Source organism: Bipolaris oryzae, assembly GCF_000523455.1.
Source record: "Bipolaris oryzae ATCC 44560 unplaced genomic scaffold scaffold_72, whole genome shotgun sequence".
NCBI lineage: Eukaryota > Fungi > Ascomycota > Dothideomycetes > Pleosporales > Pleosporaceae > Bipolaris > Bipolaris oryzae.
This window is the reverse complement of record NW_006911348.1, coordinates 927-16,992: the sequence shown is the minus strand read 5'-3', so window position 1 is coordinate 16,992 and position 16,066 is coordinate 927. Positions and strand designations below refer to the sequence as shown.

Genomic DNA, 16,066 nt, shown 5'->3' with positions numbered 1-16,066 from the left:
CCAGGAGGCAAGACTAGACAGTGGATACATCGCGAGCTTTCCTACCATTCGCTATAACACATTCTATCTGACAGCAGATCTTTCCGACATTTCAAAAGTGTAAGCAAGACAGGAAACTTACTGTGCTAGGTAGACCGTGCTTATGGTCGGACCCTGCCCACGCTTTGTAATGGATACAGTAGAGCTATTGAGATGCATACATGTACAGTCAGTGTTCTAAATAGGTTGGGTCACCGTAGATGGTATTGGCTGAGTCTTATTAGAGTTCCCATTCACGGACGGGTAGCCGGCAGATCGTCCTTGTGACATGCATAATCATGTGCAGATGGTCTACGGCATTTTTCCACAGTATGTGGGGCTGTAAACCGAAAAGAGTATAAAGCTCAGTCGCGAAGTAGGCGAAAGGCTGGGGTTGGACTGTGAACGGTATTTTATTTTCTCCTAAGTTGAAGGTAGCATTACCGCAGCCATCATGTCACTTCAACAAATCAACTCGATTGACCCCGCAGAGATCTATGACTACATAATCTGTGGGTAGGTTATTTTTCATGTTTCAATAGATACGGATACAGAAGACAGGGTTGTTCGCAATGGGAGCATCGGCTTACAACCGCTAGTGGTGGTACGTCTGGTTGCGTGATAGCAGGCCGCCTTGCCGAAGACCCCAACGTAAAAGTCCTTGTATTGGAAGCAGGACCGGACAGTTCAGATCTAGAGAATGTTCACATGGCGGGAGGGTAAGTTGAACCACTGCTTTCTGGTCCGTTTTGCTGAGTCGGCATGCAGATGGAGCAACAATTTCGACAGCGAGACGGATTGGAACATTGTTACGGAACCCATGGAAAATATTGACAATCGTCAAGTCAAAGTTAGCAGAGGCCGGTTTCTTGGCGGTTCGAGTGGTGTTAATGGTACTTTGTGTATCCGCGGGACGAAACAGGATTACGACGACTGGGGTTTGGACGAGTGGAGTGGTGATAAGATGTTCGAGTATATGAAGAAGGTACGAGACTTCCATTCAACATCGATAGTTTGGATAAGTTGACCCCGAACTAGGCGGAAACATTCCATGGAAAGCATTGGCACAAAGCTGATCTTTCAGTCCATGGGACATCGGGTCCTCTTCACACCGAGCCACACGACCTAGCACCTATTTCAGAACTCGTGCGAGAAAGCCTGGTAGAAAAGGGACTCCCATATCGTCCCGACATGTTTTCCACTGGAGAAACAGCGCATGGATGTGGTGATGTTCCGCGAACAGTGCACCAAGGTATTCGAACAATGGCCGCAGATTTCATTACCAAGGATCGAAAACGAGACAACATTACGATCAAGACTGAGGTGACTGTCGACAAGGTCATTCTGAGTCAAGACAGCGATGAACTTACTGCAACGGGCGTTGCCGCTATTTCGAAAACTGGCCAAACAATTGAATACAAAGCGAGAAAAGAAGTCATAATCACAGCAGGTGCATACTGCAGTCCAACGATCCTTATGCGTTCAGGGATTGGACCAAAAGACGAACTAGAAAAACACAAGATTGACTGCCTCGTCAATCTCTCTGGTGTCGGCAAGAACCTCATGGACCACGTCGTATGTTCCCATCACTATGCAAAGCATGCAACTACTGACCCACACACCCTCAGCTCTGCTTTATCTTCTACGAAGTCTCCTCCCCAAATCTAACAAACGACCACCTCGCCCACCACGGCAACGCCATAGAAACCACCTACAAACTTTGGCAAGACAAGAAAACCGGCGTCCTCTCCACCTTCCCCTTCGGCATCTTCAGCTGGGCCCGCCTCGACTCGCGCCTCGCCTCCTCCCCCCTCTGGACCAGCGCCCCCCGCCTACCGGGCCGAGACCCCATGGGCCTACTACCCAATCAACCCAACGTCGAGTTCTGGAACACAGAAATGTACGGGGGCCCCAAACAATACACTGACTTTCCTGTAGACAACAAGCACGCATTTGCCATGTGCGCGTTGCTATTTAACCAGCATAGCAGGGGCAGTGTGAGGCTCAGGTCGAAAGATGCACGGGAGAACCCGGTGGTGGATCACGGGTACCTGGAGCATCCGCTTGATATGCTTGTTATGAGCGAGGCGTGCCGGTTTGCGAATGAGGTTGTGATGGAGGGGGTTGCGACGAAGGGTGTGGTTAAGGGGAGTTGGCCGCCGGGGTTGAGGCATCATGAGTACACCAAGAGGGAGGAGTGGGAGGGATATGTTAGGGAGCATGCTACGACTTGTAAGTCATGTTCTACTTGGATGTTTGTTTGTTCAGTGGTCGGAGCTGATCGAGTTGCGTGCGTCTAGGTTACCATGCTTCGGGCACTTGCGCGATGGGTAAATCAGATGATGCGAATGCTGTTCTTGACTCGCGGCTTCGTGTACGTGGCGTTCGTAACCTGCGTGTTGCGGATGTTTCGTCAATACCCAAGGTCAATAATGGACATACACAGATGGTGGCGTATGGTATTGGAGAAGGGGCTACAGAAATGATTAAAGAGGATGCAAGAAATGGGGAGTACATGGCAAGCCGAGCAATGATGCCACGCCTTTAAATATATGTTTCAAAACAACTCGAGAGTCTACAAGTTACTCATCATCTCAATGTAATCATGATTGTATTGCCTGAACCGCCTTTTGACCCTGTCACTCCGCCACGCGCTCTGCATTACTGAGATCTTAGCACCGACAGTATCATCCAACTCATTAATGCTCTATTGCGATTCACCCACTCTCTACAACTGGTCCCTTCTCAGCGTTTCAGTCACACCTTGCAAATAATTCGAAGCATGCTCTGGCATATTCCGATAGTATCAACAGTTGGAACCAACATCTCTATATCCGTCGCTTCGTGACTCCACTAACCGAAGCCGTTCTAGCGCTTGTGCTGCTATACACAGCAGTCTCCTTCTCACTGGATTTTACGTCACTTGTATCCAGCTCAGTAGACTTCTTTCTCTCTTCTACACCCTGTAAAGTTACCAACTGCTCCACCACTCGGGCAACAACCGCACCAAATAGGGCAATGACCAGCACCAAATCCACAATATGAATCCCCCACCACCAGTGTTGTACGCCAAGCCCGCACGTACTAAACTCAAACACCCATTCACCCCTCTCGCCCTTTTGCTCGTCGAACCAGGCAGACAAGAAACCCGCGTAACCAGAGTACTCGCCCATCATACTGCGCAGCGTGATCTCACGGATGTGAGGGGAAGCATTGATATCAGTACATTCGTTATCGGGCGTAATTTCGTAACGGCGGTGCGGAAAGCGGCGAGCACGCCATGCTGGTGTTGGAGGATTTGGTGTAGACGTTTCTGTAGGCTGAGAAGACTCTGTGGAAGACTCAGACGCAGCATCAACATCAGGCGGTGCGTCTTGCTCGGCATCAGTGTCGTTGGCAGCGACTATATTGATACCCGAGCTATCAATATCTGTTGGTGTGGGGATCATGGTTTCGTTAGCAGCCCGGGTCAGCCAGTATGCATCTTCCTCCATGATCGCTTCCGGTTGGCACGTATCCTCGACACCGCGTTGCCTGATGTAATGGACGACATCACAGCCAGCGTGATCGTGTCCGTTGATAATAACGCCCCTTCTGCCCATTCCTAGGCCAGCGACATACCTCTTCCAGCTCATGCCAAAGAGACTTTCCAGGACTGTTCTGCTAGAATGATCTGACAGCATATTCTGCTCCTTCAATCCGTGTCCGCTTTCAAAAAAATCAAAGTATGGACTGTCGACGCATATGCCGTTTTCCTTCTCCAAAGGAATGTGCGTGAGAAGGATAGTTGCGTGCGTTTTGTCATTGACGGGGAGCGAATTGGAGATGATGTAGTTCAGGAAGTTGTACGTTTCAGTCTGTAGATCTGGGGACCAAGCAGGCGTGTCCAAGTTCATAGAATTCAGGACGACAAGGCGGAGGGTTGGTGGTCTGTCGGGGTGTCGTCTTGATACATGGGCCGTCTCGTTAGAGCGCAGTGCGTCGGGCAGTGTAAACCATATGTCCCAGTTGACGCTACCAAAGGCTCGCTCGAACCGGTCAATGCGCGACTGATCGATATCTCCTGCATATCCAACGTCGTGGTTTCCTGCGATGTTGATTACGCGCTTCTCCCAACAAGTGTCTGCGCCAAGGACTTCTTTTGTGCCACCCCAATATGCTTTTCGCTCCGGCTTCTCTTCCTTATCGACTACTGCTTCTGCCTCTTCATCTCTACCTTCATCTTCCTGTTCAACGGTAGGCTGTGTAGTCGGCTCTGCTGTCTCGGAATCTCCGCCTATGCCATCACCTTTTTGTTCCGCATTCTGCTCTACGGCTGGCTTCGTTGGCTCTTCCTTGGGCAACTCAGGCTCAACACCAAATATGGCATCCGGCACTTTCTCCAGCCCTTTCATGACGGTGTTCCAGTATCTTCCCGCACGTTTACTGAACTCGCCATCAGTAACCCATTGGCTGCCGAGCAAGTCTCCCAGCACACTGATGTGCGTTGGTTGAGTCCACCACCGCAAGCTCCTCACAATATGCGCCAAATAGCGATCATTTCCCCAGAGATCAACTTCCTTTCTCTTTCCCTCCAACCATTTCCGCGCGTTTTTTACAACGCCCCTTGCGGCTTCATTTACAATATCGATCCTCTCAGCAAAATCTTCTGCATCGCGGAGATCAGTGACAAGGAACTCGACGGACGGAAAGATGAGGGCGTTGGGGTCAGGTAGCGACGAGTCGCCTTCGAGTTGCGGGTCACCGAGTGACAGGAGGCGAAAGGGCGCCAGGGGCTGCGGATGTGTGGATGGTGGAGTGGGGAACGCGCAGCCGTGGAAGATTGGGTACAAGTACAGCCATGTTGTGCCGATGGAAGCTACAGGAAGCAGCAGCAATGCGATGCGAATAAGTAATCTCGAGATCAGCATTGAAGCATGCCCGGACAGCGAGAAAAGATGAGGTTATGGTTTCCCATGTTGTGCCTCAGGATGGATCCTGGCTGCAGCAGGGTAGGCTCGGAATACTACTAGGCGCGCAGGGGTACCGCACCGCCGCAACCAATCAAGTAGCCGCATTTGCGGGGAACCAACGTGGGACGCAACCTAGGCTCTGTAGGGTACACACAAACACTCAAGGCTTCACCATAGGCTTACAAGCCAATTGCAATCAAAAATCGGATCGTCGTGCATTTCAATGGTCTACAGGATCAACTTCACTACCCTATCGCAGTACGCCCCCATTTTGTACCCCAACGCCAGTCGTGGATGGATGATGCATACAAACAATGACATCGCTCATCCCAACAAGTCACCTAAGGCACCACCAGGCTTAGAGCCCGACTGCGGTGTTTGGGTAGCAGGCGTGCTAGAAGCAGAAGATGTAGGAGCTCCCCACAGCCCCTGGGACGTCTTCTGTTTGGCCAAATCACCCATAGTGACCTTTTGCGTGGGCGTAGAGGCCTTCTTAGGTGCAACCCCACCAAGCAACGAGGCGAAGGCGTCGCCTCCAGCTTTCTTAGGAGCAGCTCCACCTCCAATGCGGCCGCCTGAGGATATGGCAGAAGGTGTCGAGGCTCCTGATTGAGGAGCGGGCTGAGGTACAGATGTGAAGTAGTTCGGACCTGTTGCCTGGTACCCGGATGGCTGAGGCGGCTGGGAGATGGGCGAAACAACAGACGGTGGACTGCTCATTTTGTTTGCAGCGGGTGGTGGCGAGACCGTGGCAAACAAATTGCTCAAATTGTTGTTCTGTGAAGCAGACTGAGCTTGTGGTGCGGCGAATTGAGTCGAGGAAGTGATGGTGGATGTAGACGCTGGAGGGGCCATGTTGAAAGCTGCCGCAGCAGGAGCAGGAGCAGGCTTGGCTGCGGGTGCCGCGGGTGCTGCAGACTGGAAATCGTCGAAATCATCGTCGTCTCCAAAGTCGTCATTTGCAGCGGCAATAGGCTTCTTTCCAGCGGAGGTTGAGGCTGGCGCAGGCTCGTCATCCCAGGCCAGCAGATCGACCACTGGCTCGGGCGCCTTCGCCTTTGGCTCTTCCTTCTTGACTTCTTTTCGGCTTGCTGTGGGTTCTTTTCTTCGTGCAGGTGCAGGGCTTGCGCTCTCACCCTCATCGTACTCGTCATACTCGTCGAATCGCTCACGTCGCTGTTGTGTGTCTGCAAAGCCTGACTGATTGCCCCCGAAACCACCGCCATCACCATAGACTTCTCCTCTGTAACCACCATAGTCTGCCGACTCGCTGCCAAATCCACCATACCTGCTGCCTCCACTGCCCCCAGAGAAGCCTCCACTTCCGGAGAAGCCGCCCATGCCCGCTCCACCCTCGACGCCGCCAAACTTGTTCCGGTTCGCGCGGGCCTTCTTGCGCTCGGTTCGGATACGGTCGACATCGCTGAGAAGCTCGGCCAGTTCTTTGGCGCGGTTCCGTACATTAATGCCCTGATCTTTGCCGTTCTGGTCAATGTAGTGGAACTGTCGCAGCATCTTGAGCAGTGATACATGAGAGCGGGCATCGTCAATTACTCGCTCCGAGCCGTGTTTGATGAGGTATTCGAGAAGTTGCAAAGCCTAGACTGTCAGCTTGCGTGGTGCCATTGAGCGCTTGAAGTACCTTGTAGATCTGTCGCCACTCTTCCGAAGCCTTTTCTGTGAAACGCTTGTAGATCATGGGCATAATTTCATTCAGTAGTTGGCTGCGCTGTCAGCAGCATTCTTTGGGCCTCTGATGAACAAGACCTACTAGTTGAACGTCGCATTGGCAATCTCTTGTAATGCAGTCGAGGAGGCGCCTTGCTGGCCGTTAGCAACTGCTCATAAGATGCGCACAAGCTGCTTACCCCATGGTTCGTTGTTTGTGGCCTCGCGCACCTTGGCCTCCATCTCAGTGTAGTTCATGACGGCTAGGCAGCGTGTCAGTGATGGCCAGCTGGCTTCTCTCTCATGGGCGTACCATTTTGGGCTTTGCGGAATCCGGCCTTGAGATCGTAGAGCGTGAGATTGCTCACTTGGTCTTTCAAGCTGCTCAAATCCATGACTGTGGCTGTGGCTGTTGCGCGCGTTGTTGGGGGTTGTTTGTCGACGTGGGTGTGCTGGTATGGGGGGAGGCAGCTTGGGTACTGATGGGCTCGGTAGCGGACCCCCGAGAGCGCCCTTGCAAACGCCGGGACGGGCGAGGATGTCACAGAAGGTTTAACGGGGCAAGGCGAGCTGGGAGGAACTCGTACCAGCAGCATCAACCCATGTGCACACACTGAAACTGATTACGCTTATGCCCATTTGCTCTGTCTGGCCCAATCCCGCCGTATGGCCGAATGGCCTCTGAGGTTGCTCCATGCACACACACACACATATACACGTGACAAACGCTTGGCTCTCTCTCCATCACCTCCCAGCACAAACCCAACTTTTATTTATCCACGAATACAGTGACGCAGAGACGCAAAGGTCGCAGACTCTCCTTCGCACATGGCTGTGGCAGACACAAGCGGTCCGTCTGCAACGGCTGTCTGTAGGAGACCCACCAGGAAACAGATGGGTTCGGAATGGTATTTACTTACTTAGTAGAGCAATGGATCCGCCGAATCGGGGAACGCGCTAAAGTCGGCGGTTTGTGCTTAAGCTCGAGGTATCCAAAGTTTTCTATCCCATCTGCCATTCGCCTGCTCCGCCAGCGACTTCGCATCAGTTTGTGCCATCATCTGTACTATATTTGTCTCCATTTCCTACGTCTGGTTGCATAGCCGTGCCATTGAGCACTGTCGCCGCATATTCGCCGCCACCGCGCACAGCCGTTGATTGTGCAATTGCAAGAGCCGCTGGTCGTCCGTCTCAAGAACAATCGCTACGGTAAGACCAGGGCCCTCCTCACCCTCACTGCGGCTTCAGCCTCAGGGTGCCACGCACATGTTGCGTCACAGGCAAACACGCTGTTATCTCACCACGATTCACCGCCAAGGCACATGGCACTGACTACCTTTCAGGTTAGACGCTACACCCCGCGTCTGCATCATGCCCCACCTACCTCGAGCCTCTGCTCTATCTGCTTTCCGTGCAGCTCCTCAATTCCGCGCCTCTGTCCATAAACGCTTCTTCACTCCTTCGGCATACAACATGGCCATCAAAGCTTACTTCGATTGCACCTGGAAGGGCCCCGTCGTCGAGGTTGACAACACTGGAAAGGTCACAAAGGTCGGCCAGGTCGAAGGTAGCTACTCCTGCACCCCAGTCGTCGGCACATGTCTTTGCGCAAACAGCCCAAGTGTCTGATCAGTCACTGACCATCACACCCTAGAACAGTCTGGCCGCATCAACTTTGACCTTTTCGACGATGTAGTTCCCAAGACTGCCGAGAACTTCCGTGCGCTCTGCACTGGTGAGAAGGGCTTCGGCTACAAGGGCTCCAGATTCCATCGCGTGATCCCCAACTTCATGCTCCAAGGTGGCGACTTTACTCGCGGCAACGTACGTGTCTGACTGGGTGCACTTGGAGGCAGCTGATTGACATGATACAATGCAGGGCACCGGGGGCAAGTCCATCTACGGCGACAAGTTCGCCGACGAGAACTTTAAGCTTCAGCACGACCGACCTTTCCTCCTCTCCATGGCCAACGCCGGTCCCAACACGTATGTTAAAGGTACATTTGTATACCAGGGCGGAGCTGACAGATCACAGCAACGGTTCCCAGTTCTTCATCACCACCGTCATCACCTCATGGCTCGACGGCAAGCATGTCGTATTCGGCGGCGTCCCTGACGGCGATGTCGAGTCGTACAAGGTTGTCCGAGCTATCGAGGCATGCGGATCTGACAGTGGTGCTATCAAGGACAAGAGCAAGCCACCTACCATTGTTGGTGCTGGCATTAATTAGACGTGTGGAGTATGTCATAATGGGCTGGTGAGGACTTGAGATGGCTTGAAATAGACTTTTGCTTCTGAAGTAGGTATCGTCGATGAAAGTGTACGATCAACCCGATAGCTATGAGTGGAATGACACATGACCCAGAAATTGTATTTTGATCTCTTTAGCTCTATCTCATGGTTCGTGGTTCCCCCACGGTCTCATCGCATCCGTTCTTTGGGATAAATTTTGTCGCGAGTGCGGGGCAGTTTTACCCCGCACTCGTCATCGTCCCGGCGTGGTGTTCGCGACGCAAAATGTATGGGGTACAGTTGCTCTTGACAGATGTGTATGAGAGTCCCAAGCACACGCAAAGTTTGGAGGGAGATATTGAGCGAACAAGGTACCCACTCACATGCTGTCACGCAGGATTCGCATAGCCACTTGCACTGCTGCTCCAAGCTCCCCACGTGTTACAAGTAACCCAACAGTATACCGGCCCTGGTTGGGTATGAAATCATTGGGGGTAGCTCCACTGTAGTGGCGGCTATGGCTAATCTAGCACGCGTGGTCCGCATTTCTGCCGCCTAGGGCGCGATGTCGACATTCTGTGAAAATAGTCACCTTGATATCGTTCGCGTTGATAAAAGATTGTTGCCCCGCGGTCGTTACGCTCGATATCGGATTCAGTGACGGGCTGAAGGCTTCCCGACCGCAATCTCAGTTTTACTCGGTTTCGCTACGGGAGGAATACTTATTCAATAGCAAAACGATGCCTTCATATCACGCCTCGACTTATGGCATCCATGCCGACGACCGCATCAATGCGCTCACCGATGTTGCCCCGCCAATCCATACGTCCACTACTTTTCGCTATCCACGCAACCCAGACAAGTTGCAGCCTGTTCCCGATGAGGGCGAATTCGTGGACCTGCAAACACCGCTTGTGTACTCGCGTCTCGCATCGGCCAGTACCAACCGGCTAGAGACCATACTAGCGCCTTTGATGTACCCCGATGCTACGGAGAGCGAATTGGATGGAAGTAACGGCCTTGCGAACCACGTCGTCAGCTATACGAGCGGCCTGAGTGCCTTTCATGCATTGCTAGTGAATGTTGTTCCCAAGGTTGTGGCAATCAGTGGGGGGTACCATGGCTGCCACGGAGTGATTGAACTGCACAAGAAGATGCACGGCGTCAAGACAGTCGATCTCCACGCCGACGAATCAGCCTGGGATGCTGTTGGTTTGGGCAAAGGCGACCTCGTTCATCTGGAGACCCCCTTGAACCCCACAGGCGAGGCCTTTGAAATCGCAAAGTATGCAAAGCGAGCGCACGCAAGAGGAGCTTTGCTAAGTGTCGACGCAACTTTTGCGCCCCCAAGCCTTCAGGATGCATTCAAATGGGGTGCTGATTTCGTCATGCACAGTGGAACAAAATATATCGGCGGCCACAGCGATATGCTTTGCGGTATACTTGCTACATCTGCCGGCCCTGAAGGCCTCAAGCGGGCAAAGATACTTCGTGCGGAGCGCATTTTCCTTGGAGCCGTGCTGGGTAATCTGGAAAGCTGGCTTGGTGTGCGTAGTCTGCGTACCTTGGATCTGCGTGTGCAGCGCCAGTCTTCCAATGCCGACAATCTTGTTGGCTGGCTGAATGATTCGCTAAATGGCAAGGGAGAAGATACAGAAGCTGTCAAGAAGGTTGTCAGTGAAGTCAAGCATGCATCGCTCCAGACTTCCGACATGTCTTGGCTCAAGCAGCAAATGCCTAATGGCTTCGGTCCCGTATTTAGCATCTATATGAAGGAAGCAAAGCAGGCTCGTACTCTCCCATCGCACCTCCGGCTCTTCCATCACGCTACTAGTCTAGGTGGCGTGGAGAGTTTGATCGAGTGGAGGAGGATGAGCGATACTGAGGTGGATGAGAGGTTGTTACGTGTCAGTGTAGGCGTAGAAAACTGGGAAGATTTGAAAAACGACTTTTTGAATGCTTTCAAGGCACTGGCAAGTGGTGAAGCTACACAACAAACAAATGACAGTCAAAAGGTGCAGGTCGGACAAGATGGAGCACAGATGCCCGAGGCAGGAGCGGGGGCTGTGTGAGAAGTGACTCCAATTTCCTCTGCTGACGTTTGAGAGGGCAATTGTTTTGCAGATATAGATATTTATCTACCTGTAGGTATAAGATCGAACTTAGGCTTATAGAACTGAGCGGCTCGTTGAAAGTGTGAAGTTCCATGTTCAAGTTGATAAGTTAGTATTTTAAGGTAGCAGATCATGGTGCTTAGTGCTAAGTATGATCACCCAGAATTAGATTTCAGCGAGTAGCTTCCATGTCTACTAGTTTTCTGTTGTGAGACCATGATGTGCCGACTGTATTTCTACCAAGATATCATGAATGACAAAGCTCACATACAACGAATTCTCTGCGTTCAAACAGCCAAGTGTTTGTCTGAACCATGAACCATAGCGGCGCATCACCAATCCGGTTGTTTCAACGTCAATTACTGGGGTATTGCCATAAGAGTAAACTAGACAGATCCAATTCCTCTGCCATTGCTAGTTCAATCTAATACGGATTGTCTCGCCTTGGATGAAGCTATTTGAGCATTCTCGAGTGTTTGGATGAATCGAGTTTGTCGTTGGAGCTTCCAAAATATATTACATCACTAACTCGCTATGAGCATATCGGACTCGTACTTGGTCTCACAGCAGGGTTTGAAGGGTTCGTTTGTCCACAGCCCCGGACTGCACCACTAATCGTATCATCAACCGCTGCATTGAACGCTGCACCGCAGTTCGGATCGCTGAGATGGCATGTCAGCGAGAAACCTTTTCCAGCAATTCTTCTCCGAGTAACAACTTACCTCGCACCACCGCTCGCATTATTGAACCAAGAACACACGTCATGCGAGAAGCAATCCAGTGTATATACGTTGCCAAGTGCAGCGCCTGAGCAGCCTGCTCCACAGCGGCCGTTACAGCTGTAACTATGGATCAAGTTAGTTGTTGTATGAATAGATGTAAGGAAAGGTTGAGTTGCGTACTCTCCGCCGTTTACACTGTTTGTGCCGAAGTTGCTACCTACGATGCCGGTCCAGCGACAGGTCCGGCCGGCCGCATTAGTCCACGTTGCTGTTGCCGTGGCGCCGACCCTCAGACACGATATTTGGCGTTTTCCTAGGCCAGGAGCTGCAGATGCTTGGATTGCTAAGAGAGCAGAGAGACAGACACTGAGGAGATACATGTTGGCTAGTGGCTTTGTAGAGAAAGGATATTTAGCGTTGGCAATGATTGTACTGCCGATCGTAATTTGACTTTTTCATGTGCTGGGAATCAAGCTTATATACTGGTGGTGAAATGAGCTAAAGGTTGTGTTTTCAACGGAGATTTGATGCAGATCTACAATCGGCAAGTAACTGATCTTTCCCCGCAAAGCTGGTAACTAGGATGCCTTGAAGCATACTCAAAACGGACATTCCTGCCATATGGGGTGGAAGCGCCATAAACTACGCGGTTGGTCCTGATCCCATATGTCCTTAGCCTCACCCCACGATGTTTCCTGAACGGCCGAGTATTCGGTCCTGTCCAGCCAATTCGGACATTCACCCAGTGGTGTATCTACAATTGGCGGAAGCGTAGAGCCGCTTCTCGAGTATTCGGCATTCATCCCGTTTCGAGATATTTTAGAATTTCGGAATGGAGCATAGCAGAAAAATCTGGGTCGCGACATGCAGGGGTGTAATGTTGCCATCGTAGAGTTGCCGAGGTTCGCGGGCGTGTATTCTAGGTACAGACTAGTATAGTAGTGAAGTGGAGAATACAAACGAATGAAGTGATTTTGAGACCCAACTTCCCTAAAGTTGGATTAGAGAGATCTTGTCTGGATATTTATCTACTCTAGTCAAAGACTGTACTTACATCTGCTTCGGCCTGCTATTCGACTTTCTCGGCGTCCCGCACGACGACATTGCAAACGTCCACGAGGTCCGTGAGCTGGTACTCGAGCACATCCGGCATACTATTGTGGCACGCCTGTTGCAGAGTCTGGCGTTTAAAAAGTACGCGCGTGGAAATTGGCGGGCAAGACGTTGTCGCGCGAAGACGTGGCAAGCATTGTAAAGGGAGGCGAAGAGTGTCAATTGCAGTCAGATAGATTATCGCCCGAGATGATGGAGAAAGGGAGGCCGGTGGCGCTGAGGAGGGTGGCTGCAAAGAAACAATGTATGTCAAGGAATCTAGATATGTTGTATGAAAGGTTTAAGGACCCGGAGCGGTATTTGAAAGAGAAGTGTAGGATGAGTAATAAGCAGCTTGAGGCGCTGAGGAAGAATCTGATGATCGGGGCGTAGGTGAAAAAGTAATTTTGCGAGGCTGCTGGGGGTGGTGGGATAGAGTGAATACGTGTGAGTGGTACTGATCGGTGGCCCAACAGCCCCATTGTAGGTTCGTCCGGACGAGTGATCTACGGATCGTACACATTCCTTCTAGATCTTCCACTGTTATGCTTTTTTTGGAACTGCTTTTGAATTTGGGGTTAAATAGTCCTCACCAACTATGTGACTATTGAGACGTATCAAAAACCATCAAGACCAGAGAGCATACCACTTCTTTTTGTCTTTTTTGAGAGTAAAAAATAACGTGATTTGATACGGCGTTTCTACAGTCCTGATTAATTTATCTATTGCTCAAATTGAATTCTATCTGTCCATGGAAACATTTCACTATGGATGCGTCTTTGCCAGCACAACTTGTACTGACCCGTCATCATCATCCATAGTCGTATATCTGACTTTGTAACCCGCCGCCCAAGCATCCAATTCATCGTTCCCTCTCTGCGCCACTCTCGCCAGGTCATTCGCCTCAGCGCCCAATCCCACTACGCTATCCAGCAAAAGCCTGGTTATATCGACCTGGCGATGAGCTCTTGCCGAGGAGGACTTTCGCGTATAAAGTGCCATGATCCCCGTAATGGCAGCCGCTCCAACCAAGCACACTAGACCCACGAGAAGGATACTCGGCACGTACGTGATACGGTACTGCTGCTGCATTTCCAATGCTGGGACATTGATTGTGTATTCAGGACGGTTATGCGAAGCATTGTTACTGGATGCCGCTACCTCGTATATAATACGCTGGGTCTCGCCCGAGGCATAGAGAAAGTTGAGGGCAAAGTTGTCAAAAGTGTCGTTGGCTGCGGTCCCCCACTCGTCCACTTCTTCCACATACATTTTGTTGAGCGCCGGCCCAAGACCAGGAATCACGGATCCGGGAGCGTGGAAGTTGAAGTTGCTCCATTGGAATTTGGCGAGGAGGGAGGGGACGATGATTTTGTCCTGTGGGGAGTGAAAGGAGGTGGTGTCAATGGCCCAGCCGCTGATGCTCGAGTCGTTGCTTGGGACCCGAGTTGAGTTGGCGAGTCCTTGTTCACGGTACAGCACGCATCGCAACCCGCTGATGGACATGATGCCTTGGGTTCCGTTAAATCCCCATTGGCTCATGTTGAAGGCGCGGTAACCCACGTCGCCGTATTGAGACTGAGTCGTACTGTTGGACAAGTTGAACCGTTCCAAGTGACCAAGGTACGCCTCACGATAGCCTAGTGAAAATGCAGCATATGTGTAGCTATCGCCGTCACCGGTCCGGATGTTGTCTGGTACGCCTGGGTAGTTGGCTTGGAATATAGTGTTGTTTGACTTGGTGGTCGTGTTGAGCATGAGTCCGATTTGGGTGTTGAGTGGGCCAAGGGGCTGCATGACGGATACTGACAATGGCAAATCGGGAGTGCAGTCCACGGAGATTCGGTAGGCGGGTACATTCTCTAGCTTAGAAATGGACGGCGGGAGAGATCGTAGCGATTGAATAGTTGCATTGACGCCGACGTAGGTACCATTGGTTAGCTTCGAGGCGGCGTCTTCGTAGGACAGGTCGGTCAGAAGGCTCATCATGTCTTTTGCGACTTGGGCGTTCTGAGACATGTCGAAGTCGTACAAACGCAGTTTGAGATTATTGTCCATTCCGAGGTTGGCGTTGACGACAGCGTCGGCCTGCAGTCGTAAAGCAGCCAAGGTTTTTGAAGAGCTGAGTTCGGAAAATGCCTCGTACGCAATAACATTGCTCAACGCTGTTCTGGATACAGCGGAAAGAATGGTCAGTAGAGCAAAAGTTGCGAGGGACCAAGTCTTGCCGAGTAGCAGGTTGCGAAGATGGAAAAGGTCGTAATTCCCGCCAGACGTACCACTGGCGGTGACCAGCGTGCGAAGTGGAACTGGTTTCGATTGTTGTTCGTTCACAACGGAAACGCGGGCACTTGAAAACCACACATAGTTCACAGCTGCCATGAACATAGGCGCTAGTATTGCTCCTGTGATTACATCAATCGCTTTTGCCTGTGCTTGGCTTAGTCGGCCCCCAATCTCCTCGCCCGCGAACGTGTCGAAGATTTGCGGATTGGCTCGGACGCATGCCAGCCATGTGATGAGGGCCACAAGTGGAATTGTCAGCGTCAGGGCAATCTGCGCAGCCGACCATGATTGCGAGGAACTCCTTTTCAGGCCAGGAACAACAGGTGTTGTGGTTGTATACGCAGGAGCTTTCTCCGCTTCGGGTGTTGGGGGATCCTCAGTCATGGGTACTGGACCATAAGGCTGCGAGTTTGGTCCTCCCAGTAGATGGAGAGCGCTGTTTGCCATAGCCTGGTGGAAAACTCTATCTGGGAAAGCAAGTGAGGTTGCAGCTTTATTATATATGCCTGGACAATGTCAGACGTGGCTTTGGCCCCCAAGTCTCCCCTCAACTAAGAATGCACAGCTCTATACAAGCGTTTTCTGAGCCAATAAACATGCAAAATGTGGAACCCAAATCTTTAAGCGGTTGCTTGCCTTACTCGTATAATTTGGCCCCCAAGGCGCACAGCAGCGCACTGACAGTCTGGCTAGGCATAGCCACGGAACATCTTCTCAGACTGGGTGCCTTGCATGCATTGAAACCACGCTGGATACCTTCCGCGGGGATCTGCAGCTTATGTTGTCTCCCAGCATGTCAGGCTGGCAAAGCAAAACTGAAGGTAATTCCGAATCGGATACACTAGCGAAAGAGCCGGCACCAATCTAAAGCTTGTCATTCTTATCTCCTGGTGGCTCCCGCTAGGTTAGAAAACTTAGCGGCAGCTAAGCTACTATGATATTAGTATAGAGAGTACTCGAGGAAGCAGAGATAGTAATCTC

The 16,066-nt window shown here is 51.4% G+C and overlaps 7 protein-coding genes across 7 annotated transcripts; 3 read left to right on the top strand and 4 right to left on the bottom strand.

The window, feature by feature from the left end:
• Positions 1-472: 472 nt before the first annotated feature.
• On the top strand, positions 473-2,566 carry COCMIDRAFT_96322 (GMC oxidoreductase; the record flags this gene model as incomplete). The annotated part of the gene is made up of 6 exons (XM_007690158.1): positions 473-534; positions 618-737; positions 787-1,003; positions 1,057-1,593; positions 1,647-2,250; positions 2,319-2,566. The coding sequence occupies 6 exons, from the start codon at positions 473-475 to the stop codon at positions 2,564-2,566; spliced, it is 1,788 nt and encodes a 595-aa protein (XP_007688348.1).
• A 280-nt stretch (positions 2,567-2,846) lies between these two features.
• Positions 2,847-4,928, bottom strand: COCMIDRAFT_96400 (uncharacterized protein; the record flags this gene model as incomplete). Its single annotated transcript, XM_007690157.1, has 1 exon — positions 2,847-4,928. The coding sequence occupies one exon, from the start codon at positions 4,926-4,928 to the stop codon at positions 2,847-2,849; it is 2,082 nt and encodes a 693-aa protein (XP_007688347.1).
• Positions 4,929-5,294: 366 nt separating this feature from the next.
• COCMIDRAFT_5610 (uncharacterized protein) lies at positions 5,295-7,033 on the bottom strand (the record flags this gene model as incomplete). Its single annotated transcript, XM_007690131.1, has 5 exons — positions 5,295-6,569; positions 6,613-6,694; positions 6,742-6,790; positions 6,839-6,901; positions 6,952-7,033. 5 exons carry the CDS (start codon positions 7,031-7,033, stop codon positions 5,295-5,297), a joined length of 1,551 nt encoding a protein of 516 aa, XP_007688321.1.
• Positions 7,034-8,009: 976 nt separating this feature from the next.
• Positions 8,010-8,869, top strand: COCMIDRAFT_37080 (uncharacterized protein; the record flags this gene model as incomplete). The annotated part of the gene is made up of 4 exons (XM_007690147.1): positions 8,010-8,205; positions 8,293-8,462; positions 8,518-8,624; positions 8,674-8,869. The coding sequence occupies 4 exons, from the start codon at positions 8,010-8,012 to the stop codon at positions 8,867-8,869; spliced, it is 669 nt and encodes a 222-aa protein (XP_007688337.1).
• A 742-nt stretch (positions 8,870-9,611) lies between these two features.
• Positions 9,612-10,943, top strand: COCMIDRAFT_26620 (uncharacterized protein; the record flags this gene model as incomplete). The annotated part of the gene is made up of 1 exon (XM_007690143.1): positions 9,612-10,943. One exon carries the CDS (start codon positions 9,612-9,614, stop codon positions 10,941-10,943), a length of 1,332 nt encoding a protein of 443 aa, XP_007688333.1.
• Positions 10,944-11,517: 574 nt separating this feature from the next.
• COCMIDRAFT_96404 (uncharacterized protein) lies at positions 11,518-12,087 on the bottom strand (the record flags this gene model as incomplete). Its single annotated transcript, XM_007690156.1, has 3 exons — positions 11,518-11,647; positions 11,708-11,830; positions 11,888-12,087. 3 exons carry the CDS (start codon positions 12,085-12,087, stop codon positions 11,518-11,520), a joined length of 453 nt encoding a protein of 150 aa, XP_007688346.1.
• A 1,477-nt stretch (positions 12,088-13,564) lies between these two features.
• On the bottom strand, positions 13,565-15,532 carry COCMIDRAFT_96325 (uncharacterized protein; the record flags this gene model as incomplete). Its single annotated transcript, XM_007690155.1, has 1 exon — positions 13,565-15,532. The coding sequence occupies one exon, from the start codon at positions 15,530-15,532 to the stop codon at positions 13,565-13,567; it is 1,968 nt and encodes a 655-aa protein (XP_007688345.1).
• Between the last annotated feature and the right edge of the window lie 534 nt (positions 15,533-16,066).